A 27,696-nucleotide genomic window follows, 5' to 3' on the forward strand; every position below is an offset into this window, starting at 1 on the left:
TCCGAATGGTACTTTGAATGGTAAATTATGGACTGTCACAGACTGCAAGCCACGACCTGCATATGTTATAGATACTGTGCTGACAGACCCATCATTATCCCTCAGTTTTAAGCTGCCATTGATGACCCTCACTACTCGTCCACGAACATCGTTTTCACACATTTTTCATATGCGGTGTTCACAGTAATGTCAATTTGAATTCCTAATACTACCCCATCAAGCAAGTTTGCATCATTAATCACCAATATCCGAACGGGAGCAGTGGTAGGCCTTTCGTAGTTCCGTTCAACAATAAATTTCATGCTTGCTATAATTGAGGAACACATAGTGCTCTCAGTTCACTTGACACTTCCCTGCACCAAAAACGAAACTCCACAGTAAACAAGTGCTCCACTGCCAACAGCCACAATGGACTCTGCATGGCACAGCGGAAAAACACGGACTCTCCACTCAGCCACAGCCCGATTACGACAATGGCTCCTCAAAAAGCCCTTGTACTCTATGCGTGCACAGTACGTTACACGCAGTTTCAAAGAAAACTACTGACCTGGTACTGTGAGCAACGTAGCAGTTTTTGTGCTGGAATGCAAGACGTCACGTTACAACACGAGCAGTCAAAAGCAGAGAGCTATGTCCCTTGTCTGAGTTGATCACAGCTTGGCTGACCATCATTTAAACACTTGAAACATCGTGCAGAAAGCGCTACAAAACGTGTTTCCGTTTGTTTTATTTGCATACCATCACACACTCGAAGAGAAATGATGTAATTTTGTTGCGATTTCCAGCTCACATTCGAAGGGAAATGACGTAATATTAGTGTGATATTTACAATGTGCTGTTGTACATTAGTACATGACAGCTGGCCGAAAGAACAGACACCATATCCATATAAGTATACAGTTCTGGCAGCGCCGGCCATGACCTTCTTCTTCTGTGCAGATGCACACATATTCCCCGACCTCTTAGGGGACTTGGTAAGAAAGTCTTCCACGAGTAATGAGTGTGTTGGGATGGGACACTACTAATGTAGTGTGTGGGCATACAAGGTGAGTATGTGGGTCTCGCGGGAGACGTACGCGAGATAGTCCCTGCAGTCGCGCTATCTTCTGTGCCCTTGGCGGCTCAGAGGGATAGAGCGTCTGCCATGTAAGCAGCGGATCCCGGGTTCGAGTCCCAGTTGGGGAACACATTTTCACCTGTCCCCATTGATATATATCGACCCCTGTCAGCAGCTGAAGGTACTAATATAATTCTAAAAGATATATCAGTGGAACTAGTTGTTGACTTCATCATCATTGAAAGGCGGTATGGGTTATAGCAGTTCGGCGAAAGGTTCCTTTCCAGACAATTCACTCGCAACTCTCAAACCAACCATGGTACATAACGATTATCATCTGATAGTCCTTACTGTCACAGATACTAAGAAGCAGCAGCCATTCTCACGCAAGCAAACCGCTATTGAGGCTACTGCAACTATGACCCTACTACCTAGTCCTCTGTCGGCACTAACCCACTTCAAAACAGGCCAACAGTCATGCTTCAGCAAATCCCATCGATTCCCCCCCCATCTTTCATAATACCATCTGTATTGAAAGAAGGGCGAGAATAGCAACACACACTCTCTTTTACTCTCTCGATAAGAAATGGTACAGCCATGCCCTAAATAGAAACTATCCACTGGAAATCTGGTCACATACAGCTGCATGAAGATTACATCATCTTCTGCGACTACAGTGGCCTTCCCTCCCACATCACACCCCACATGCCCTAATGCCATGCACTCCCTGGGGGGAGGGGGGGGGGTTTCTCTGTGGCGACTCCATCGTTGGAGACTCTTTGGTCAGTGGTGGGAGTACATGTAAAGAGACTCTTTAGTTGAGTCAGCTTGCACTGCAAAATAGTTGTGAGTGCATGGGCTTTTCTCTGTATCATGGTGTGAAGAATAAAATGTGTATTATCTACACTAGCTGGCATTATAATTCCGCTATGAGATGAGACAGATTACAACTTCCGTCACTGCATTTGAAAAGTCAGAATTTTCCTTTCATTAATCGTTATGTTTTTGCACAGAGCTGTAGAACCATTTTTCCAAATTTTCTCAACTTTCACCACCATCATGCTAGTCTTGCCTCACAAAGCTTATAGAAGGAGAACTGTGATTTTTTTCCTGCTGAGTGGCAGTTATTACATGGTATGCCTGTGGGAAGGACATTGTTGACACAACCATTAAGCAGTGTAGATTTTACTTGTGTAGATCAATAGTTAATTATAATTTTTGTGTACTTAATATTCATTGCTATTGACGATGGAGTCTCATACTGACGATCAGCAACCAACGGTAAACTTAACGAGCTAGATGGGCAAGATACTGAAATAACTGAAACTCTGATGCTAGCGACGGCTAGCATCGTTATATCATAGTAACGGACATCCTTTTTCCCAATATAGTGCAGCAACTCAATGTGGCACAGACTCAACAAGTTGTTGAAAGTCCCCTGGAGAAATAAGGAGCCATGCTGCCTCTCTCTTGGCGCCCACAATAGCAAAAATGTTGCCGGTGCAGGATTTTGTGCACAAACTGACCTCTATATTATGCCCTGTAAGTATTCGATGGGATTCATGCTGGGCGATCTGGGTGGCCAGATAATTCGCTTTAACTGACCAGAATGTTCTTCAAACAAATCTTCAACAATTGTGGCCTGATGATATGGCGCATTGTTATACATAGAAATTCCATCGTCGTTTGGGAGCATGAAATTCATGAATGGGCTCCAAGTAGCTGAACACAACCAGGACCCAGTCTATTCCATGTTCACACAGCCTACACCATTGTGGGGCCACCACCAGCTTGCTTCGTGCCTTGTTGACAACTTGGGTCCATTACTTTGGGGGGTTTGTGCCACGCTGGAACCTTACCAACTGGAAGGTTCCAACTGGAATCGTGACTCATTTGGCCAAGCCACGCTTTTCCAGTCGTCTAGGGTCCAACTGATATGGTGACGAGCCCAGGAGAGGCGCTACAGGTGATGTCAAGCTGTTAGCAAGGGCGCTCGCGTCGGTTTCTGCTGCCATATCCCATTAACACCAATTTCGCCACATTGTCCTAAAAAGCCTGGGTTTTCCCTCCTGCACAAGAGTTCCTAATGGTCTGCGCCACACTAGTGGGCGGAGTTTGAGTCTATACAAACCCTACCCCCTCACAGACTAGACTTCTAGTCTGTGACAACATTCAGCCGTCCTTAGTGCACCTACCCACCTCTTTTGTCGAGTTGTCATCGTCACGAAGCGATCAGCATCTTCAACCAGCATTACCAGCGTCAGTGGCAGCGGAAAACGTCCGTGGAACTACATGGAGGAATTGCCACGTAAGTATGTATTTTCATAGCAAGTGTTTGTGTGTTAGTTGCTCTGTGTCTTCGATTTTGATGTATGTTTTTCCTTATTTCCTTACACTGAGTGTTCACATTTTCTTGAAACGAATTTAGCAACAAGTGTTCGTCAAATCAATGTGTTCAGATCCTGAAGTATATTTTCATTATTTCATTGCTCAGAGTGTTAAAACGAAGTTAGTGGCAAGATTTCATTGTGTGTTCGTAGCATGTTTTTACCAAATTAGTGTGTTAAAACGAATTTATAGCCCAGATGTCCAGATTTTGAAGTATATATTCGTTATTTCATGGAATGAGTTTATCAGTTCAGCAGTATATTTTCCCTAGATACACGTTTCCTTATTCTACATCTATATCTACATATATACTCCTCTATCCACCAAGCGGTGTGTGGCGGAGGGCACAATTCGTGCCAAAGTCATATTTCCCCCCCTCTTTTGTTCCACTCGCGGATCGCGCGAAGGAAAAACGACTGTCTGAACGCCTCAGTAGGAGCTCTAATTTCCCTTATCTTTGAATGGTAATCATTGCCCGATTTGAACGTTGGTGGTAACAACATATGCTCTACATCCTCGATGAAGATTAGATTTCGGAATTTAGTGAGCAGCCCCATCCGTTTAGCGCGCCGTCTATCTGTAAGTGTGTCCCACTTCAAACTTTCTGTGAGATTTGTAACGCTCTCGCGATGGCTAAATGTACCAGTCACGAATCTTGCCGCTCTTCTTTGGACCTTCTCAATCTCTTGAATCAGACCCAACTGGCAAGGGTCCCATGCAGATGAAAAATACTCTAAGACTGGACGAACCAACGTATTGTAAGCTATTTCCTTTGTTGAAGGACTGCATCACTTCAGGATTCTACCAATAAACCGCAATCTAGGGTTTGCCTTACCCGTTACTTGTGTAGTCTGATCATTCCATTTGGGATCATTTCGAATAGTCATCCAGATACTTGACGGATGTTACCGCTTCCAAAGACTGGGCATTTATTTTATACTCGTACATTAATGGGGATTCTTGCCTCGTTATAAGCAGTAGGTTACACTTACTGATACTGAGGGATAACTGCCAGTCATTACATCACACATTTATTTTCTGCAAATCTTCATTGATTTGTTCACAACTCTCATGTGATATTATTTTCCTGTAGACTACAGCATCATTGGCAAACAGTCTAATGCTGCTGTCAGTACCATCAACCAGATCGTTTCTGTAAATCGTAAAAAGCAGCGGACCTATTACGCTGCCCTGGGACACACCTGAAGTTATGCTTGTTTCTGTTAAAGTCACCCCGTTCAGGACGACATACTGCTCCCTGTCTGTTACAAAACTTTCTATCTTCGGATAGACCGTGAGTGCGCACCTTTTGTAGCAAGTGACAGTGTGGAACTGAGTCGAACGCCTTTCGACAGTCGAGAAACACGGCATCAACCTGGGAGTCAGTATCTAGAGCCTGTTGTATATCGTGCATAAAGAGGGCCAGCTGTGTCTCGCATGACCACTGTTTTCTAAAACCGTGCTGGTTTCTGCAGATGAGCTTCTCAGAGTCTAGAAAGGTCGTTATGTCTGAACACAAAATATGTTCCATGATTCTACAACAAATCGATGTCAGTGAAATTGGCCGGTAATTATGTGCATCCGATTTTCTACCCTTTTTATAGATTGCTATGACCTGGGCCTTCTTTCAGTCCCGTGAAACTTTACGCTGTTCCCATGATCTCTGATGGAGGATGGATAAGAATGGTGCTATATTCGTAACATAGTCAACATATAATCTTACAGGGAACGGGGACCATCTGGGCCAGATGCCTTCCTGGCGTCTAAGGATCTTAACTGTTTTACAATCCCAGTTACACTAAACACTATGTCAGCCATCCTTGGGTTTGTTCGATAATTGAAAGGGGGAATGGTGCTGCAGTCCTCTACCGTAAACGAGTTTTTGAAAGCTAGGTTTAGAATTTCGGCCTTCTGTTTATCATCATCAGTTACATTACCCGTACTGTCAGCAAGAGAAGGTATTAAATTACTTGTGGCGTTCATGGATTTTATGTTCGACCAAAATTTTTTGGGGTTATTTTTAGAATCTGCAGATAAAATATTGCTTTCAAATTCGTTAAAAGAATCTCTCATTGTCCTTCTGACAGCTGCTTTCATTTCACATAATTTCTGTTTGTCAGCGGGGCAGTGACTACGTTTAAAACGACTGTGCAAAATTCTCTGCTTTCTCAGCAACTTCCTAATATGTTTGTTGTACCAAGGTGGATCCATTCCCTCCGCTATATCTTTGCTAGGCACATACTTCTCTAGCATTCATTCCTGAAATGTTAGCTAATCTCGATTGGCGGCTGGAGGCTGAGAGGATACAGACTGACGAACCTGTACAGCTCCCAGAGCAGCATGTAGTGTGCCGGACTTAGTGGCCGAGTGGTTCTAGGCGCTACAGTCTGGAACCGCGCGACCGCTACGGTCGCAGGTTCGAATCCTGCCTTGTGCATGGATGTGTGTGATGTCCGTAGGTTAGTTAGGTTTAAGTAGTTCTAAGTTCTAGGAGACTGATGACCTCCAATGTTAAGTCCCAAAGTGCTCAGAGCCATTTTCAGCTTGTAGTGGTTATTCCGCCATGTAAGTACCCATTACCATCAATAATCTTTTTTTCGTAATGTTGTGTTTCTTGTATGTGTATAATTTTTTAAATCGATAATTTCCTATTGTTTTTGGAGATTTCGAGGAGGATGAGAGGTGTATTAAACCTATCGCAGATGTCGTGTAAGTACATATTCTTCTTGTTAAATATTTTCAGAGTGCTCTATATGTTCTTTTAAAATTAATATGTTGTTGTAATTGTTGCAAGCGATATTGGTGAGCTGGATCAGGGGCACCGTACTGGTCCATACAAGGGAGCACCACAGTGGGTGGAGGAAATGGAGAAGGAGCTTTGGCTCTGTGAAGGACAAGGTGGAGGCAGTCCTCCGGGGATGTGGTAATCACGTAATTTATGTACCAATTTTTATTTTTTGTAGTACATATAATCAGTGTTCTTTCTTTGCAGCAGCAGCAGGTGAGTTTATAACGTGCACTTATTTTTTAGTTATTCTTTCTCTACAGTCAGCGAGCCAACAGTGCCGAAGACGTGAGCCACTCTGCCATCCTTGTAGCACACTGCGGCGCAGAATCCGAGGCACGTGAAGATGGCACAGCCAAAATGCAGCCTTGCTCACCAGGATGTGGATCGTGGCCACACGAGCCACAGGTGCCTTTGCCGCCACTGTCCCCACCACCGTCACTCCGCCCTGCTACGGCACCACTCTGGCATCTGACGGCTTCCACCCCGCTGGCTGCTAAGACACCACCATCGCAGGCGATCAGATCGAGGCTGCAAGTTGCGGGCACCTCATGGCAACCATCCCTGCAGCCCAGATGCTCACACTCCTTTGACGCAGCTGCATCCCACTGTCGGTGACCTCACAATGCTGGTGCATGATGCCACATACCTCATTGCTCCACCCCACAGCCAGCTTCACCCACAGGATAGTCACTGTCCGTGGCTGCTAGCCATAGTGCTAGTAATAGTGATCCTGATGGCTAGTGGCAGTTCCCTCTCCTTCGCTATTACAGACAGTTACCAGGTTCGTAATTTGATGCCATAGTTAAACTATGAAGTAACTGAGGATGTGTTTGAGGAGCACATCTCGTTTTCTGAGATAGAGAACCCAGCAGCAAGGCATAGAGTCCCAATCGGTTTTCTTGAAGCATGTCTTCTTGTTCTGGAGGCTGACCTCCTTAAAATCATTAATGGTCCATGGTACTGCGCCATTAAGTGCAGCGTTGTGCTGTGTTGTGAACTTACACATCCCCCTAAACAAGACTCAGGCATTGAGGAGACGAGTACTGTATATATTTGGGGGGAAATGGATTGGTAACACGGAGCATATTAGTCGATAAGTAGTTTTATGATTCCATCCCGAGTGCTATATTGGACAAGTTTTCCGAAATCAAATAACTTCCATCTCAGCCCAGATAAAGCACTCAGTTGAATACTACACCTTGACATCCATACAGATGTCTCTGATTCGATAAATGGTTGGTCCAACTATATACAGCTTCCTAAGGATATAGTGGCCAAGCAGGCATGTATTAATGTCCAAAATAAAAAAATTGGACTATTGTTCTGCATGGTCAATCCCAGCTTGTGAAAGAAATTATAAGAACGACCCACAGTGTCCCAGTAGTTACCATGTAGGTAATAATATTCCCAGGCACTACATTTTTCAAGATATCGAGTTCTCTTTTAAGACCCAGGACATAACTAAATTTATGGCAAAGAATACCAGAACATCAGTTCACGTATAAGGCCTGAAGGAGAGCAAGCCGGATAAAGCTGGTAAAGTTCCAAGCAAGTCGTCAAACTCCTCTTCATTTCTCTGAATACGCTAGTCAGTGTAAGCTGCATGTAAACATGCAGCTGTTCTCCAGTGCGGATAATGTTGTTGTTGTGGTCTTCCATCCAGAGACTGGTTTTATGCAGCTCTCCATGCTACTCTATCCTGTGCAAAGCCTCTTCATCTCCGAGTAACTACAGCAACCTAAATTCTTATGAATCTGCTTAGTGTATTCATCCCTTGGTCTACCTCCACGATTTTCACCCTCCATGATTCCCTCCAATACTAAATTGGTGATCCTACCAACCTGTCCCTTCTTTTAGTCAGGCTGTGCCGCAGTTTCTTCTTCTGTCCAATTCTAATCAGCACTTCTTCATTAGTTACGTGATCTACCCATCTATTCTTCAGCATTCTTCTGTAGCACCACATTTCGAAAGCTTCTATTCTCTTCTTGTCTAATCTATTTATTGTCCGTGTTTCATTTACATACATGGCTTCACTCCATACAAATACATTCAGAAAAGACTTCCTGACACTTAAATCTATACTCGATGTTAACAAATTTCTCTTCTTCAGAAACTACTTCGGCCATTATCCGTTATTTTGCTCCCCAAATAACAAAACAGATCTGCTACTTTAAGTGCCTCATTTCCTAATCTAATTCTCTCAGCATCAGCTGACTTCATTCGATAATAATAATAACTAAGTATGGATCAAAGATAATGTCTCAACTCCTTTCCTCCCAGCTAACTAAGCATAATGCCTTAGGTGTCTCAATGCCTACCCCCCAAGTGGGTTAGCAGCAGACCATCTTGTGAATTGCTCTACCAGGGAGCCAGTACTTACTATCATGCCCACAGGGGAAAACAAAATCTTATAAAGTGTAAGAATGCCCATCATCAGTAGCGCTGCGCTTTTGTAGTGTATGCTAACTTTGAGTGCCTCCTTGCCCCTTTGACACGATATGATGTGACCCTGTAGCCTCATATACCATCTTCACAGAAAAACTGGTACCATGTGCAGCAGCATACCAGCCTGAATGTTCGAATGATTCAAGTCTTAGCCATTATACACTACTGGCCATTAAAATTGCTACACCACGAAGATGACGTGCTACAGACGCGAAATTTAACCGACAGGAAGAAGAGACTGGGATATGCAAATGATTAGCTTTTCAGAGCATTCACACAAGGTTGGCACCGGTGACGACACATACAACGTGCTGACATGAGAAAAGTTTCCAACCGATTTCTCATACACAAACAGCAGTTGACCGGCGTTGCCTGGTGAAACGTTGTTGTAATGTCTCGTGTAAGGAGGAGAAATGCGTACCATCACGTTTCCGACTTTGATAAAGGTCAGGTTGTAGCCTATCGCGATTTCGGTTTATCATATCGCGACACTGCTGTTCGCGTTGGTCGAGATCCAATGACTGTTACCAGAATATGGAATCGGTGGGTTCAGGATGGTAATACGGAACGCCGTGCTGGATCCCAACGGCCTCGTATCACTAGCAGTCGAGATGACAGGCATCTTATCCGCTTGGCTGTAACGGATCGTGCAGCTACGTCTCGATCCCTGAATCAACAGATGAGGACGTTTGCAAGACAACAACCATCTGTACGAACAGTTCGACGACGTTTGCAGCAACATGGACTATCAGCTCGGAGACCATGACTGCAGTTACCCTTGACGCTGCATCACAGACAGAAGCGCCTGCGATGGTGTACTCGACGACGAACCTGGGTGCACGAATGGCTAAACGTCATTTTTTCGGACGAATCCAGGTTCTGTTTGGCGACATCGTGGTGAACGCACATTGGAAGCGTGTATTCGTCATCGCCATACTGGCGTATCACCCAGCGAGATGGTATGCCATTGGTTACACGTCTCAGTCATCTCTTGTTAACATTGACGGTACTTTGAACAGTGGACGTTACATTTCAGATGTGTTACGACCCGTGGCTCTACCCTTCATTCGATCCCTGCAAAACCCTAAAACCGCATGTTGCAGGTCCTGTACGGGCCTCTCTGGATACAAAAAGTGTTCGACTGCTGCCCTGGCTAGCACATTCTCCAGATCTCTCACCAATTGAAAACGTCTGGTCAATGGTGGCCGAGCAACTGGTTCGTCTCAATACGGCTGTCACTACTCTTGATGAACTGTGGTATCGTGTTGAAGCTGCGTTGGCAGCTGTACCTGTACACGCCATCCAAGATCTGTTTGACTCAATGCCCAGGCGTATCAAGGCCGTTATTACGGCCAGAGTTGATTGTTCTGGGTACTGATTTCTCAGTATCTATGCACCCAAATTGCGTGAAAATGTAATCACATGTCAGTTTTAGTATAATATATTTGTCCAACGAATACCCGTTTATCATCTGCATTTCTTCTTGGTGTAGCAATTTTAATGGCCAGTAGTGTAAATAATATGTCGACTATAATCCTGCTATTTGACTGCTCATTGTGCTCGAAAAACTTTCATAGGAGTTTGATGAGCTTTACAGCGTCAACATTCCCAATATCAAGTCAAACGATGATTTGTACAAGAAGGCGGTTGACTGTCACATCTGTTGGCAGCTGATCGATTGGAAAGCGGAAACTCCTCATAGGGACCATTTTCACCTAACAGGGAAGTTCTGTACCGCCCTCAACACATGCAATGTGACACTATTTGAGCTGGTATGATGCTCACTTTCATTGGTCGCTTATCCAATTTCTATACTAAGAATTATCAGGACAGAGTGTTGCCTGAGAGCGTCAAGAAATCGTTTTATGCAGGCTAGTCAAGAAACTAGTTGAAACTCTGCCTCAGAAGGATACGCACATTACTCAAGGTGCGTATTTCAATGACACAAAGTTTCAACTTGTGACAAGGAAGGGGTTTTTCCCATATGAGATCTGGATTGTATTGCAAAACTCAACCATACCAGACTAACTGACATGACTGCATTTACTGGTAACCTTACAGGCGATGCCATATCGGATGCAGGGTATGATGCTGTGAATGTTTGGCAGGAGTTTAGCATCTCTAGGAGAGTATGCAAAACTTTACATGGACACAAACTGTGTTTGCTTGCGGATTATTTTGAGAAATTCCTCAGTGTTCCAGATCCTGCCTTTTATTACACAACACCTGGGTTGTCTTGGGACACTATGCTCAAGGAAGTGGAACTCGACATCAGGCTATTGACTGATGTTACATGCGTCTTTTCTTTGAGTGACGGATCCACAGGGGGCTTTGTCAATGTGTCCACAGGCACGTCAAGGCAAATAACCCGTGGAGGGACGAGACGTTCAATTCATCCAACGATTCGAGCTACATCATGTACTTGAACATGATTGAGTTGTATGGGTACGCCATGCATCAGTCGCAGCTGATTGGCAAGTTTCTGTGGCTGTCCAAAGACGACTGTGTCATATTAGGTAGAAATATCCATGGTGCGGCGACTGATTCTGTTGTGGTGTACGCTGTGGAGGCAGATCTCAAATACCCTATTAGTTTGCATGATGAGCACAGCAATTTGCCGCCACGTCCAGAACAACTAGTTCTGTGAGGAGATTCCATCACAAAACTGTTGACAACGCTGGGGACAAGTAGAGCTATGTCATGTGTTACTGAAACCTCCAACATTGTCTCAGCTTAGGGATGTAGCTCGTTTGAATCACTCACACTGTCTCCTTCAAGCAGTTGCACTGGTTGAAGGAGTATATTGATTTCATTACCAAAATGAGGGCTTCTGCAAAGAATGATTTCGAAAAATATTTTTTAAATTAATTAATAATGCAATTTTCGATAAGACAATGTAAAATTTGAGAAAACATGGCGTAATTCTTATAAGAACCCAATGGGATGGGCGTTATGGTGTAAGGAACTGTGTCTCCAGATCAAATTTTAAACAGGTCGCTATCTTTGATAATAATTTAATTGCTGTGGAGATGGCGAAGACTGCAGTGGAGTTCATGAAACCTATGTGGGAATGTGCATATTAGAACTGTCCTAACTCCACATGTACCAATTGCATTATGAATTCGTGAAAATTTATTTCACTGATCTAAAGTTACTTTATATGGTTACAGATAACTTCATGTATTTGGTGAAAGGCTGCAGTCCATATGAAGTAATGAGGTGTCATGACAATGCATTTGACACATCTTCCTATATGGCTGTTAATCCTTATGGTATTGTTCAGCAGAAAGATGAGGCATGGGTTGCCGATTGTGGAGTTTGTGAGTCTTAGATCCAAAATGTCTACTTATCACTCATTGATAGGTGCCACCAAGAGTAGGTCAAACGGTGTGCATCATATGGCCTCAAGGACCCTCACGCTGCAGTCTGGAACCGCAAGACCGCTACGGTCGCAGGTTTGAATCCTGCCTCGGACATGGATGTTTGTGGTGTCCTTAGGTTAGTTAGGTTTAACTAGTTCTAAGTTCTAGGGGACTAATGATCTCAGCAGTTGAGTCCCATAGTGCTCAGAGCCATTTGAACCAAGGACCCCTCACAATTGAAGATTACTTGCAGCACCTGTATAGCAGTGGTTGTGGTGCTCCACTGCAGACACAGCAAAGAGTATATCAAACTAATATTCAGTCCCGAGGACAATAGCTGTACACTGTGCAGCAGTCTAAAATTGGCCTGTTGCCTCATGATGATAAGTGGGTAATTTGTGTGGACAGATTTGGAACTCGACTGTACTTACACTCTTCACTTGATGAGAGTGGTGTGAATGAGAGATAAAGAGTGTGTGTGTGAATAGTGGTTGCATATGGAAAGGTATGATCCGTTTATCACAGTGTAAATATTTTTAGTGTAAATATATAGCATACCACATGTGCTGACATAGTTGCACACTATGTGCACCTGTAAATGTATGCACGTGATGGCAAATGCAAATAGACCAAAAATCGAATAAAATATGTGCACACAATGTGTGCTGACATAGTTGTGCACTTGTAAATATATGCATACCATATGTGCAATGACAGTGCAAATAGACCAAAAATTGTGTAAAATATATGCACATCACTTGCAGACAGAATGCATACTTCTAAATAGCCCTTAGAAACAGGGACATTTGTAAATAGTCCCTGCATGTTGTGTAGCTAGAATTGTTTTCAAGTGTCACTTACTGCTTGTCATCCAAGTCTGATTAGTTTTTAGTGCACATATATTTAACCCCTAGTCCATCAAAAAAGCTGTGAATATTTTCAACCAGTGCTACCTACCAGAAAAGTTGTGAATATTTTCAGCCACTGCCTGAGTGCACCAAAGATTGTAAATGTTCAACCAATGCTACTGTGGGTAGACTGTGGGGGACTGTTTCAGGTCCTGGTTATTAGTATTAGTAATAGGTGTGATAAAAAAGAATTTCTGCATTGAAAAATATTATGTGAAAAAGCTACAAACTGTACCAGTTTTTTGAAAAGGAAAGAAATTGTATCTGAAGGACAAAATTGTATCAGTGTTGTGAAAAAAGAACCAGATTGTATCCCAAGAACCAAATTGGGTGCAAGACACACATATGACATTATTTTTCTGCATGAGTGCTATTAAGGAGCTGAAGTTTAAAATGGAGTATTGGTTGCATGGAATTTCGCCTATCATGATGCACGTATTGCGTTATGGGAGCAGGTGGCATGACTGTGTCCACTTCCAGAGACATATAGCGGACATATCTAGAATTATATCACCTGCGCTTGAGGGGGACCCACAGACTTAGTATATGGCCAAAACTGCATACTATATAGCTATCAAGATGTGAGTAGGGGGAAATAAGTAAAAAAAAGTAAACAGAATGTGAGGTAAAAATTCATTTATTTCTCATCCAATTTAAAAATAATTTTACATTTTCATAAGCAGACACAGCATTATTTTAAACAGTCTAATAAGTACAAAATATGTACATAGAGTAAATTGAAGAAAAACGAAAGTAATGAGAATCAGCAGATATGAGAACAACAGGAAACTTAACATCAGGGTTAATAGTCATGAAGTAAATGAAGTCAAGGATTTCTACTACCTATGCAGCAAAATAATCAATGAGGGATGAAACAAGAAGGACATCAAAAACAGATTAGCACTGCCAAAAAGGGCATTCCTGGTCAAGAGAAGTCTACCAGTATCAAACATATGTCTTTATTTGTGGAAGAAATATATGAGAATGTATGTTTGGAGCACAGCATTGTATGGCAGTCAAACACGGACTTTGGGACAATTGGAACAGAAGAGAATAGCAGCATTTAAGATGTGGTGCTACAAACAAATTTTGAAAGTTAGGTGGACTGATTAGGTACAGAATGAGGAGGGTCTGCACAGAATTAGAGAGGAAAGGAATATGTGCAAAACAGTGATAAGGAGAGGGAATAGGACAATAGTACCTTTGTTAAGACATTAGGGAATGACTTCCATGGTACTAGAGGGAATTGTAGAGGGCAAACTCTGTAGAGGACGACAGAGAATGGAATACATATGGTGAATAATTGAGGATGTAGGTTGCAAGTGCTACTCTGGGAAGAAGAGGTTGGCAAAGAAGAGGGATACATGGCAGGCTACATCAAATCAATCTGAAGACTTATGACTAAAAAAAAAAAAAAAAAAAAAAAAAAAAAAAAAAAAAAAAAAATGAGATCCATAGCCCTGTCTTCCACAAACTGATGAAATAAAGAATATGCAAATTGAATTTAATAGATAAACAATATATTCTCTGCAATGTAATTGAGATCGATTTCAGTTTTGTTTCATGATATCCTTCTAGTACAACAGTCCAGCACAGAGTGAGCTATTTTTCCCACCAATTTTTTGGAAAGCTAACAGAGCCATTATATCGTGTGGTTCAAAAAGAAAGAACAGATTTCAGTTGTTTGTTACAGCAAAATTATAAAAGATAGTAAAACATTGCACACGTCACTGGTTAGAGGAAGGTTCACAGTTTTGACACAACTGCGCTGTTGTTTACCTGTAGCAACATGGCGACTATAGCGCAACAGAAATCGTTTTGTGTGTTAGAATTTGCGCAAACTCAATCCATTGTTCAAGTGCAACATGAATTCCATCGTCGATTCAGCAAGAAGCCACCTCTGTACAAATATATTTATGACTGGCGTACAACATTCTTGGAAGCTGATTACATGTGGGAAGAGCAATAGTCTGCCACCCATGCCTGATGAAAACGTCGACCGCGTCCGAGATATGTTCAGACGGAGCTGTCGGAAGTCCACAAGACGGGCAGGCCTGGAACTTCAACTTCCTCAAGCAACGATGTCGTGTGTTCCGAAACGACACCTGCATATGGAACCTTACAAGTTGCAGTTACTGCAGCAGTTGCGTCACGGCGACCATAACAGAAGGTTGAATTTCGTTTCTACAGGATACGGCAGAGGATACTTTTCATGTGCGACTGATCTTTTCGGACGAATCGACGTTTCATCTGTCGGGTAGAGTAAACCGCTATAATGTAAGAATCTGGGGGTCACAAAATCCTGACGTCGTCGTCGAACATGGAAGAGACTCACCGAAAAAACACAAAAAGATCTCTGTTGCGTTATAGTCGCCATGTAGCTACAGATACACAACAGAGCAGTTGTGTCAAAACTGTGAACCTTTCTCTAACCAGTAACATGCCATTTTTATTCATAAAGTTTATGGACCTTTGTTTATTGCTGAGGAAACTGTAACTGACATGTCACACCTGAACATGCTGCAAAAGTGATTGCTTCCTCAACATCACGGAGATTCCAATGATTTTATTTTCTTGCATGACAGCGCTCCGCCTCACTTTCACTTTGAGGTGTGGCGTTACCTTAACAACACCATTCAACAAAGTTGAATGGGAAGCGGTGGACAAGAAGATCTTGTTCACTGCTTTTGACCTATCAGATCACCACAGCTAACAACTTAACAATTTTTTTTCTGCAGCAGCTGCTCTTCACGAGCTGAGGAATCGAACTGTTGAAACTGTCGAGTTAGAAAAAAGGGGCCTGTTAACTCATGTGTGGAATGAAATAGACTACCGTGCCGATGTTTCTCGAGCGTCGCATGATGCTCATGTTGAGTTTATGTTATAATATCTGTGCGAACATAGGATGTTGCGTTTATGTTATAATGTCTGTGTGAACATAAGACTTCGAACCTTGCTCTACCCAGGGACATGTGCAATCTGTTTCTAGTTGCGATTGTTTATCTGTAACAAATAATAGAATTCTGTTCTTTCTTTTTGAATCATCCTGTACTTTATTACCACAGTATCCGGTAAATCACTTCCAAACTAGGAATGGTGTCATTCTGCAATACAACAGATAGCGAGGACGACAACGAGAAATTACCCTGTAACTCCATTCACCGAAACAAGAAACGTACTGTAAACACAGCAAGGCGCGTGACCACAGCGCTGCCGTCGAGGGGTGTACAAGGCAGGGGTGTCAGAAATTAAAAAATGAAAGTCGTGTTTTTTATAACTTGGCACCTGAACATGATAAAGTGATCTGAGAAGTACCTTCCGACACCTTTTTTTTACATTACGTTAAAATTTATTGTCACTGAAAAGTTGTTTTTTCGCGTTGCTCTATATTTATCACGCCATATCTCCTAAACTGTGTGTCGCGCAGCAAAATAATTTTATAATTGCCTTCAGTACTATATGTTGATGACGTCTGCAAATTTTCTGCCCAATAGAGTCAGTAATAGTGAAGTAATAAATTAAAATCTCACGTCTGATGCAGAACTTTTAGCAAATCATCATCCGAAATATAGTAAGCGACAAAATTTTCCCCTTTAAATTTTTTGTGGAGGTGTAAGCGAGAAAAGTTTCAGAAAGGTTTGAATTTAATTTTGTACTTTGTTCAAATGCGATGGGTGCAACCGTTTGTCCTTTATGAGTGATGCATTGTGCGGTTCGCAGGCGCGGCGCTCAGTCAGTGTGGCTGTCTCAGTTGCAGGTGTGAGCACGTTAGTGGGTGTTGTACAGCGGCGATTTCAGGACATCTTAAGTTCATCTGAAAAGACGCTTGTAAGACTAGTTGTTGATTATTAGGGTAAGTATATGAGTTTGTAGTCACGCTGACCGAGCGAGGTGGCGCAGTGGTTAGACACTGGACTCGCATTCAGGAGGACGACGGTTCAATCCCGCGTCCGGCCATCCTGATTTAGGCTTTCCGTGATTTCCCCAAATCATTCCAGGCAAATGCCGAGATGGTTCCTCTGAAAGGGCACGGCCGACATCCTTCCCCATCCTTCCCTAATCCGATGAGACCGATGACCATGCTGTCTGGTCTCCTTCCCCAAACAACCAGCCAGTCACGCTGAGCGTTCACTGTTTATGTGCGCATCCAATAGCATCGCATGGTTTCTTATTTTACATATTCACTTGTTTCATTAGCATCACATACGGCTGTCCACATTATGTCATCCACGGGTTCAGCGAGCGTGGTCGACGTGTCAGTTCTGAGTCCACCAAAGAAGCGAGCAAAGAAGAAATCATTAAGTTCTTCTGAGAAGCACGTGGTGCTTAATGTGTATAAAACGGAACTGTTACATCCAGAGCAGTCGATGAGTGACATTGATTCGAAAACAGCTGCAGCTACAGGTGTTGGACGTTCTTCAGTGTATAGTGTGATAAGTGAGTACAAGGCCACACACTCTTTGAAATCTCCCAAGAAAGGAAAATTACGACAGAAACTTTCTGAAAGTGTTGATGACTTCGATAGAAATGCGATACGAAGGAAAGTAGACGATTTTTTTTTCGTAATTGCCAACAATTGACAAAGTGCTTACAGTCGTGAACGAAGATGCAGATCTGGGCAATTTTCGGAGAACTACATTTTATAAGTTATTGAGAGAAATGAATTTCAAATATGTCTGGCGTGTGCGCGATAGCACGCTAATAGAGAGGGATGACATCATTTTATGGAGGTGTCCGAACCCCACAGACCACCTCTTTGGCTGCGTCCTTGCCACACATTGTCTCTGAGCCTGTAGTGTCTGTCCACAATAAGTTGAACGATTGGCGCGGTGGCTGTCGGTAACGGCTGTCCCCCGCATTCTGCCTGCCAAGGGGAGAAGAGGTACGGGAGGGCAGGGTCAGCTGCTTCCAGCAATGCTGGCACCACTACCCGCATTTTGTGCTTAGCACGAAATCGGAGGCTCCACTCACGCAACTATTGCCTGCTTAAGTGACACTTCGGTTGGGTAGGAAATCACCTAATTTGTTGACATATTCACGCTGGAGAGTTTTACCTCCAACTTCTGTATCATTTGCCTATCGCAAATAATGGAAAATGAAAGTAAATGTATGTACAACAAACGACACCATGAGCTGAACGTTTTGGATCTGTTTGCACATTGTGTTTATTAAACGCAGCACAGCAGTAATGTTTACAAAGTGTAATTAAATGTACCTAAAGAATTGTCAAGATGATGTTCACTACAGATCGCTGTCATTTGTATTTAATTCAAGATCATTATCATCATAGTTTGAGGGCGTGGTACTGACAATAATTTAATCGATGACCATTTCCATTACTCCATCACGTGTCCAATACTCTTGCTCCACCTGTTGCACTTACCTGCGGTAACATTGCCAGTCCTGTGCAGTAACCGAAAGAAAAGCAGCATAAACAAGATCCTGCAATCTTTCCTTCGACATGTCACACGGGACATTGTTCTCCCTGAAACTGTGTTTTATTTTACCCATGCCATTTCTATCGGACTTAGATCGCAGTTGTGGGGCTGTAAATGAATTATTTTATGGCCTCTGCTCTCAGAGACTTTATCAACGACGTACGCTTTGACGACTGGTTTGTTTTCTTTTTCAGACAACAGTTCAGTCTTCCTCACTGAGTCGTTGCAGTTTATTTGCCTGTCTCACAACCACTCTAACATTGTAATCCTCAAATCCTCGTATTTGTTAGGCATTCTGTCGAATGTCCTGTTGTTTGGCGCTTTATCCATACAATCACAGAATTGTGTGATGTATAAGAACCACCGTAACTGTAAACAACCACCGCCCCCTTCTCCCTCCGTCGACATCTGGTAGTTTCGTCAGCTTCAAGAAATTCGCAAGTTAGTGAAAACAGTGCATGAAACTTCCTGACAAACTAAAACTGTAGTCCAGACGGGGTTCTCAGGTTCGATTCCCGGTCTGGCACACAGTTTTAATTTTTCAGGAAATTTCAAATCAGCGCACACTCCGCTGTAGGGTGAAAATTCGTTCTAGTTTCTTGCATCTTGCTGCAAGTACTTACCGAATTTGACATTTTGTGGAAGTTTTTCTCAAACTTACCGAAGTTGTGTGAGTTCAGTACCGATGCGAAAACGTCAGTTTCGAAAATGAGAATGACACAAAGACAGATGGGCCGAAACAAATGTACTACTCAAACCCTTAAACACACATAATTGGCACCACCATTCAAGGAAGTGCAAAATGACTTTACCAATTAATTTGTTTCACGAGAAGGGAAAGCATAATGGCAGTATAGATGTCTTCAAATTTCAACTGAATTTTTAAATAAATGCGCTAAATTTGTGTTAAAAATAGTGAATACTGTTGCAAAAATCGAACAGTTATTAAAAGATGGTCTCTTGGTGAGATACCGCGTCGCATTTTTGTTCCCTGTTATCGAATATTTGATCATGTAATAGACAAGAGATGTTTGAAATTTACATATGAGACCCTCAAAATTTTTAATGTAAGTGAAATGTTCTGACTGTAGTTGACTGAATAGTGTTTCTTGGTAACATGAATATGTACTCCTCTAACATTTTTTCGTCATGATTTTATTCATTAATAGCAATGCAAAAACAGTGAAGACACTCTCGGTTTTTAAGAATAACTGCACTTCTGCAACAAGTATTTGCAGACATTTCCTGAAATAAACTTGCCCCAGTGAATTGAGCAAGTAAACTTCAGTAAGATTTGGTTCTAATTTAAACACCTCAGCGCGTGCTTAGGGAAGTTACTTGCTAGTAAACTCACGACTTTCGTAATACTTCGCGTCTAGGGGCAGCTTGACGATGGCAGCGCTCGGAGACAAATAAATATATTTCAAGTGATGCCGATTTTCTCCGCTTCTGGCAGCACTAGCGCAATAGTCAAGTTATCGTGCCAAACCGGAGCTTTTCCTTCATTATAGATTCAGCCAACACAGTGATAATTTGTGTCGTCACATCCAAATGAACAGCAGTAATAGAACATAAATATGGAGCTAGATGAAAAAAAATTACGATCCGTGCAAGAAAATTACCCAAGCTAGCAGCACAATCACACAAAAAGGCAGACGTCAACGGCGTAATTAATAATCGAATAAGCGATTCACTGGGAGCTGATGAAACTGCGCTATTTAATGCTCCGATTGGGTAACATCTGTACGCAGCAACAGAATGATACAATGAAAGTTTATATTATTATTGTCTAATTATACAGTGATTTAGTTCATATAAGTTTATTTTAACGTTGTTTAATTAAACTAAGATTAAACTGTGATTTTGCTCATTCATGTTTACCTTGTGAACAACATAAAGACAGCCATTCTTTACATGTGTACAAAATACACCGCGCCATGTTGTGAAAATTAAAAATTTTACACTGTTGCAATGGCAAATGTATAAGCCGTTTCGTACATAATTATCAAAACGTGTGAAAAGAAACCTGTTGTAACGGAGACCAACAAAAAGCGAAAAATACGAACATTTTTAGATTAGGCTTTACCGTGACTGTTACTGACATTAAATGAAACAACAAGTTTTACTGTTACCAGTCACCGTTTTATTTTTTACCAGTGGAGGTACTCTAGTTTACTAATTAAAGTTTAACCATTAGATATCAGCCCGCATCTCGTGGTCGTGCGGTAGCGTTCTCGCTTCCCACGCCCGGGTTCCCGGGTTCGATTCCCGGCGGGGTCAGGGATTTCTCTGCCTCGTGATGGCTGGGTGTTGTGTGCTGTCCTTAGGTTAGTTAGGTTTAAGTAGTTTTAAGTTCTAGGGGACTGATGACCATGGATGTTAAGTCCCATAGTGCTCAGAGCCATTTGAACCATTAGATATCAGTTTAATTTTTTGTCAAAAGTTATCCAAAACCATATTCTGAAATAGTGTCTTGTTTCTCCACTAGGCAGTGCCACAAATTCCTCCAAAGCCGTAACACAACACACACACATATGTAATACTAACTAACGTAAATCCACCCGATGATGGAGGTTTAAACCTTCGAAACGCGTCGTGGTAAAAAAATAAAACGGTGACTGGTAACAGTAAACTTGTTGTTTCATTAGCGAAAAATATGTTATTCAGATCTAAAATACAGTTACCGTTTCAAAGCGGACGGTTTTTCCCATCACTAATCTGTCGTGGCGCCAGGAGAACGGCCGCGAGAGAGAAACATCTCCGTCTATGAAGGCGTATCCGTAGCCGAAATTTGAACGCAGCTGTTCGGAACGTCAATGATATACGACTCTGAATTTAACTTATCGACGAATATTAGAAATGATTCGTCCCCGCCATCCAATGGTCCTGTACCCAGGCAATCCACATCAGTGAGCCAAATGGCTGAAGATATATTAATGCAAAAATTTGGTGATTCTTCTCAATTAGCTACAATTCTTCTCAATTAATTATACAGTTGGCCCATGTATACTATCATTGGGATTTCAATTAACTATACACCGAGGTGACTAAAGTCATGGGTAGCGACATGCACATATACAGATGACAGTAGTATCGCGTAAACAAAGTATTAAACGACAGTGCAATGGCGGAGCTGTCATTTGTACTCAGGTGACTGATGTAAAATGTGTTTCGACGTGATTATGACCCCATGACGGGAATTAACAGCTTTTCAGTGGTAGGTGGAGCTAGACGCATGGGACAGTCCATTTCAGAAATCGTTAAAGAATTCAACATTCCGAGATCCACAGTGTCAAGAGTGTGCCGACAATATCACGCTTCAGGCGTTACCTGTCACCACGGACAATGCAGTGGCCGACGGCCTTCACTAAACGACGGAGAGAAGCAGCATATGCACAGAGTTGTCAGTGCTAACAGACAAGCAACACTGCATGAAACAATCCCACAGATCAATGTGAGATGTACGACGAACGTATCCGTTAGGACAGTGCGGCGAAATTTGGCGTTAATAGGCTATGGCAACAGAAGACAGATGGGAGTGCCGTTGCTAACAGCGCAACATTGCCTGCAGCGCCTCTCCTGGGATTGTGACCATATCAGTTGCACCCAAGACGACTGGGAAACGTGCCCTGGTCTGATGAGTCCCGATCTCTGCTGGTAAGGGCTGATCGCAGAGTTCGAGTGTGGTGCAGACCCCATGAAGCCATGGGCCCAAGTTGTCAACAAGCGACTGCGCAAGTCGATGGTGGCTCCATAATGGTGTGGGCTGTGTTTACACGGACTGGACTGGGTCCTCTGGTCCAACTGAACCGAACATTGACTGGAAACGGTTATGTTCAGCTACTTGGAGACCATTTTCAGCTACTTTTGGACTTCATATTCCCAAACAACGATGGAATTCTTATGGATGACAGTGTACCAAGTCACCGGACTGCAACTGTCTACGCCGCCCGTAGTGGCTGAGCGGTTCTAGGCGCTTAAGTCTGGAACTGCGTGACCGCTACGGTCGCAGATTCGAATCCTGCCCCGGGCATGGATGTGTGTGATGTCCTTAGGTTAGTTAGGTTTAAGTAGTTCTAAGTTCTAGAGGACTGATGACCTCAGAAGTTAAGTCCCATTGTGCTCAGAGCCATTTGAACTATTTGAGCAACTGTCTGCAGTTGACGATCGCTCAATATTTCTGCAGGGGACTTCCCTGGAGAGGAAGGCGACGCTCTTTTGAGGAACACTGTTGAGAAAATTTAGAGATCTGGAATTTGAAGGTGACTGCAGAACAGCTCTGTTGCCTCCAATATACACTGCTGGCCACCGTAAATGCAACACCCTGAAGGAAGCATCCGAATCATGTGAATTTTACACCATGGGTTTGCAGCGATGAGATATGCAACTGATTAGAATTTCAGCGCAGACGCACATCACGCGCGCCTGTGGCGCCGCCTCATAGCGCCATTTAAGGCTTGGCGATTTCGACGAGTGTACGTTCGGCACGTGTGTTTACCTTGTGGTTGTTTCACAAGACGATCAGTTATGACACGTAGACAACAGCGAACATCGTTTGATCAAGTATCCGAGTTCGACAGAGGAGGGATAGTGGCTTACCGAGATTGTGGATTATCATACAGAGAAATCGCTAGTCGTGTTGGACGAAACCAAACAACTGTAATGCGGATATGTGACCGTTGGATGCAGGAGGGTACGACGGACCGACGCGGTCGATCGCATTCACCTCGGTGCACCACTGCACGTGCTGATAGGCAAATTGTGCGCATGGCAGTGACGGATCGCTCAGTGACATCCCGAACCTTAGCACAGCACAGTGCGTCTGTAACGCATCATCCAGTGTCTGCGCGAACCATTCCACGCCGTTTACAGCAGAGTGGTCTGTCCGCAAGACGTCAATTGCTTCGTTTACCATTGACGCAGAACCACAGACGTCTCCGTCGCCAATGGTGTGATGACAGACGGATGTGGACGGCAGAATGGAATGACGTTGTCTTTACTGACGAGGCACGCTTCTGTCTGCAGCACCACGATGGTCGGATTCGAGTGTGGAGACACCGTGGAGAGAGGATGCTGGACAGCTGCATTATGCACCGCCAGACTGGTCTTGCACCGGGTATTATGGTATGGGGCGGTATTGGATATTACTCTCGCACGCCTTTAGTACGCATTGCCGGTACTTTAAATAGCCGGCGCTACATATCCGAGGTGCTGGAGCCAGTTGTCCTTCCTTACCTTCAGCGCTCGGCCACAGCCATATTTCAACAGGATAATGCGCGACCACACGTGGCACGCATTGTCCAAAGGTTCTTCGTCAATAACCAGATTGAAGTGCTTCCCTGGCCTGCTCGCTCTCCGGATCTTTCGCCGATAGAAAACATGTGGTCCATGGTTGCTCAACGAGTGACCCAGATTACATCCCCAGATGCCACACCAGATGATCTTTGGCAACGTGTGGAAGCTGCTTGGGCTGCTGTACCCCAGGAACACATCCAACGTCTCTTTGACTCAATGCCGAGACGTGTGGCAGCGGTGATCTCCAACAATGGCGGCTACTCTGGCTACTAATTCTGGCAGGAACCACATGTCACAGACATCTGTACACGTAATCATTTGATACTTGGTCAACATGTTATCTACAAAATAAATTTTGTTGTGCTACCTCTTGTCTTTCTTGGTGTTGCATTTACGGTGGCCAGCAGTGTACATTATGCATATGGACCACAAGATAAGATACGAGAAATTCGGGCTCATTCGGATACATACAGGCAGACGTTCTTCCTCGTTCCATCTGAGCATGGAACACAGGACTGGTAGTGGTATCGGGTACGCCGCGAGGTGGATTGTGGAGTTTCGATGTAGATGTAGATCCAGAAGAACATTCTGGACAATTGGAATGAATGATTTGGCCACCCAGATCGTCGGAAATGAACCCCATCAAACATTTATGGGGCATTACCGAGATGTCAGTTCATGCACAAAATCCTGCACCCGCAACACATTTGCAATTATGGACAGCTATAAAGGCAGCATGGCTCAACATTTCTGCAGGAGACTTCCAACAATTTGTCGACTCCATGCCACGTCGAGTTGCTGCATTTCGCACGGCAAAAGAAGGTGCGACACGATATTAGAAGGTATCACATGACTTTTTTCACCTCAGAGTAGTGTATTAATCCACGATTGGAAACACGATTATTACATAATTAAACGCTCATTCTTTGTATGGGACTGGACTGCACATTTTCTGAGGCTTCTCCACCTGTGGGTGATCATCACAGGTAGGTTTTTGGTTTACAGCTTCTGTGGCACTGTCTGGATCTCCGGTGGAGGTTGGCGTCTTCCAGATGAACAGACATTTCATACAGTGTATCAAAGATGACGTATTTTATTTGTAGCAGGGAAGAGCAGAAGACGAGAGCGACATAGAAAAGAGGGATGCTGCACTTGTCGGCAACGGAGCTGTACCAGGGGCAGACGTCCTGGAGGCGTAGATGCTGCGTGTGGCAGCCACGGAGCGAGCAGAGGCCGACATGGCCTCGCGACACACACGGCCCGCCCGTCGGCCAGAGCCGAAAGTGCAGCTGCACGCAGCCACCTCCTCTCGCCGAGCACAACTGCACCTCCTCTTCAGTCTCCGCCGTGCCCCTCGACTCCGACAGCACCCCATCCATCTGCTCCAGCTGCTGGCTCGGAAAACACAAACACACAGTCAGTGGCAGCCTGTGACTTAATACCGGGTCATTCATAAGTACGTCCGCGGTTTCGGAAGACGACTGCGCGAAAACTACAAATCTTACAAATAATGACATCTATCAGCGGAGTTGGAGTTAGACCTGTGGGTCATTCGATTTCGAAAATCATTAAGGAATTCAATAATCCAGGGATCTACAGTGTCGGAAGTGTGCAGAGAATTTCAGGCATTAGCTCTCACAACGCAGTGGCCGACAGCCTTCACTTGACGACCAAGAGCAGAGGCGTTTGTGCAGAATTGTCAGTGATAACAGACAAGCAACGCTGTGTGAAATAACCGCAAAAATCAATATGCAATGTACGACGAATGTATCCGTTAGAGCCGTGTGGCGCAATCAGGCAATAATGGACTATGGCAGCAGACTACCGACTCGAGTTCCTTTCCTCCGCTCGTAATCGTATTAGTTGAACCCTAGGCTATGGCATGTGACGTATAATTATATATATATAAATTTTCGGTGCCTACAGTGTCACGTCTTTCAGTGTCACACAAATTTTTATTTTTAAAGAGGATCACTTAAGACTATTTCCATGGGTTCGCCCCTCAAATTTCTCCCTCATATCACAAAATTGTCGTCTGATGCAGTACAAACCGAAAAAATAAATTCCTTTTAAAGCACAGTTTCGTATACAATTTATATTCAAAACCTTACACCTGTGTCACAGAACAAATTCTACATCGAGAATACTTTACACAAGTTTAAGGGAAGAAATGCTTCCGATAATTATTACAATATCCTTTCTTTCAGGAGTGCTAGTTCTGCAAGTTTCGAAGGAGAGCTTCTGTAAAGTTTGGAAGGTAGGAGACGAGATACTGGCAGAAGTAAAGCTTTGAGTACCGGGCGTGAGTCGTGCTTCGGTAGCTCAGATGGTAGAGCACTTGCCCGGGAAAGGCAAAGGTCCAGAGTTCGAGTCTCGGTCGAGCACACAGTTTTAATCTGCCAGGAAGTTTCAATTATTACAGTATTTAAAGAACATCAAAAATATGAACAGGCTGAATTGAAGACATGAGGCTATGTTAATCAAATTAACTGTAAAAAGCTAGGGAGCATATTATTAGCAAAATGAGAAATATGCAAAAGTGAAATTCCAAAATGAGCCCTTCTCAATTGGGAGTAAATCAAAACAATCAGAATGGCTGAAAGAGAGCACAATAACATGAGCCATAAACGAATAAGAGCTAAGCAAATAAGAGAATAGGCAAAAATGAGATGCCAACAAAACGAGAGCTGGCCGAACTCCGTCGGCACTTATATACGGTTGCGCTCGTGGCGGCACTTCGCGGCCCGTACGCAACACGCGCGCCTGCGATCGCAATGCACTCTTAGCGCTCGCGGCGGCGTCTAGCGGCCCGTACACAAGTTGTGCGATTGCTGTCGCAGGTCGACCCTTAATCTATGATGTTACAGGCAGCAGACGCACGACGCGAGTGTCACCAGCATTGCCTCTCCTGGCCTCGTGACCATAACAGTTGAACCTTAAACGACTGGAATACTGAGACCTAGTCTGCTGAGTCTCGATTTCAGTTGGTATGAGTTGATGGCAGGGTCGAGTGTGGTGCAGACCCTATGGAGCCATGGACCCAAGTTGTCACAAGGCACTGCAAAAGCTGGTGGTGGCTCCAAAATGTTGTGGTCTGTGTTACATGGACTGGACTGGGTCCTCTGGTCCAACTGAACCGATCACTCACTGTAAATGGTTATGTTTGGCTGCTTGGAGACCATTTGCAGCCATGCATGGACGTCATGTTCCCAAACAACGATGGAATTTTTATGCGCCATGTCACCGGACCACAATTGTTCGTAAATGGTTTGAAGAACATTCCGGACAGTTTGAGCCAATGATTTGGCACCCAGATCGCCTAACGTGAATCCCATCGAACATTTACGGGACATAATCAAGAGGTCACTTCGTGCACAAAACGCTGCACCGGCAATACTCCCACAATTATGAACGGCTATAGACGCAGTACGGCTTAATATTTTTACAGGGGACTTCCAACGACTTGTTGAGTCCATGCCACATGGAGTTGCTGCACTACACTGAGCAAAAAGAGGTCCGACACGATATTAGAAGGTATATCATGACTTTCGTCACCTCACTATCATTGGCATCGTAATCAACAGATTCCCAAAGCAGGATGCTGTCATTTCGCGTTTCTGTACAGCTGCACCTCCAACGAATTGCATGCACGTGCTCTTTCACCTGTCCTGACGTTTGCTGGATCACAAACATAGCCAGCACTGAACGCCTGCAATGTGAGTTAAAAACGTGGAGAGATGCCTATACAGTGATGTGTGTATATTTTCTGTATGTCTTGTGGTTTTCACGCAGTCATCTTCTGAAACCCTGGAGGTACCTATGAATAACCCTGTACAACAGCGGGTTCATACACCAGTTCAAAATCGTCGATGCATATAAAAATCAGTGCAAACTTCACATCAAACAAACATAATTTCCCAGAGTGAATCTTATACTCTGCAGTGGAGCGTGTGCTGATATCCAACTTTCTGCTACATGAAATACGAGCGCGAGACCGAGCTTCAAATCTGGAACT

At 43.6% G+C, this 27,696-nt stretch overlaps 1 protein-coding gene across 1 annotated transcript in view; it reads right to left on the bottom strand.

Annotated features, from left to right (window-relative positions):
- Positions 1-6,493: 6,493 nt before the first annotated feature.
- The window catches only part of LOC126482116 (disintegrin and metalloproteinase domain-containing protein 10-like), a 67,836-nt gene continuing 46,633 nt past the window's right edge, over positions 6,494-27,696 (bottom strand). Inside the window, exons 4-5 of the mRNA XM_050106092.1 lie at positions 24,855-25,072; positions 6,494-6,794 (exon numbers count right to left, since the gene is read on the bottom strand). Coding sequence (XP_049962049.1) covers positions 6,494-6,794; positions 24,855-25,072 — 519 coding nt within the window. The remainder of the gene's footprint in view (positions 6,795-24,854; positions 25,073-27,696) is intronic.

This window comes from Schistocerca serialis, chromosome 5 (assembly GCF_023864345.2).
Source record: "Schistocerca serialis cubense isolate TAMUIC-IGC-003099 chromosome 5, iqSchSeri2.2, whole genome shotgun sequence".
Taxonomy (NCBI): domain Eukaryota; kingdom Metazoa; phylum Arthropoda; class Insecta; order Orthoptera; family Acrididae; genus Schistocerca; species Schistocerca serialis.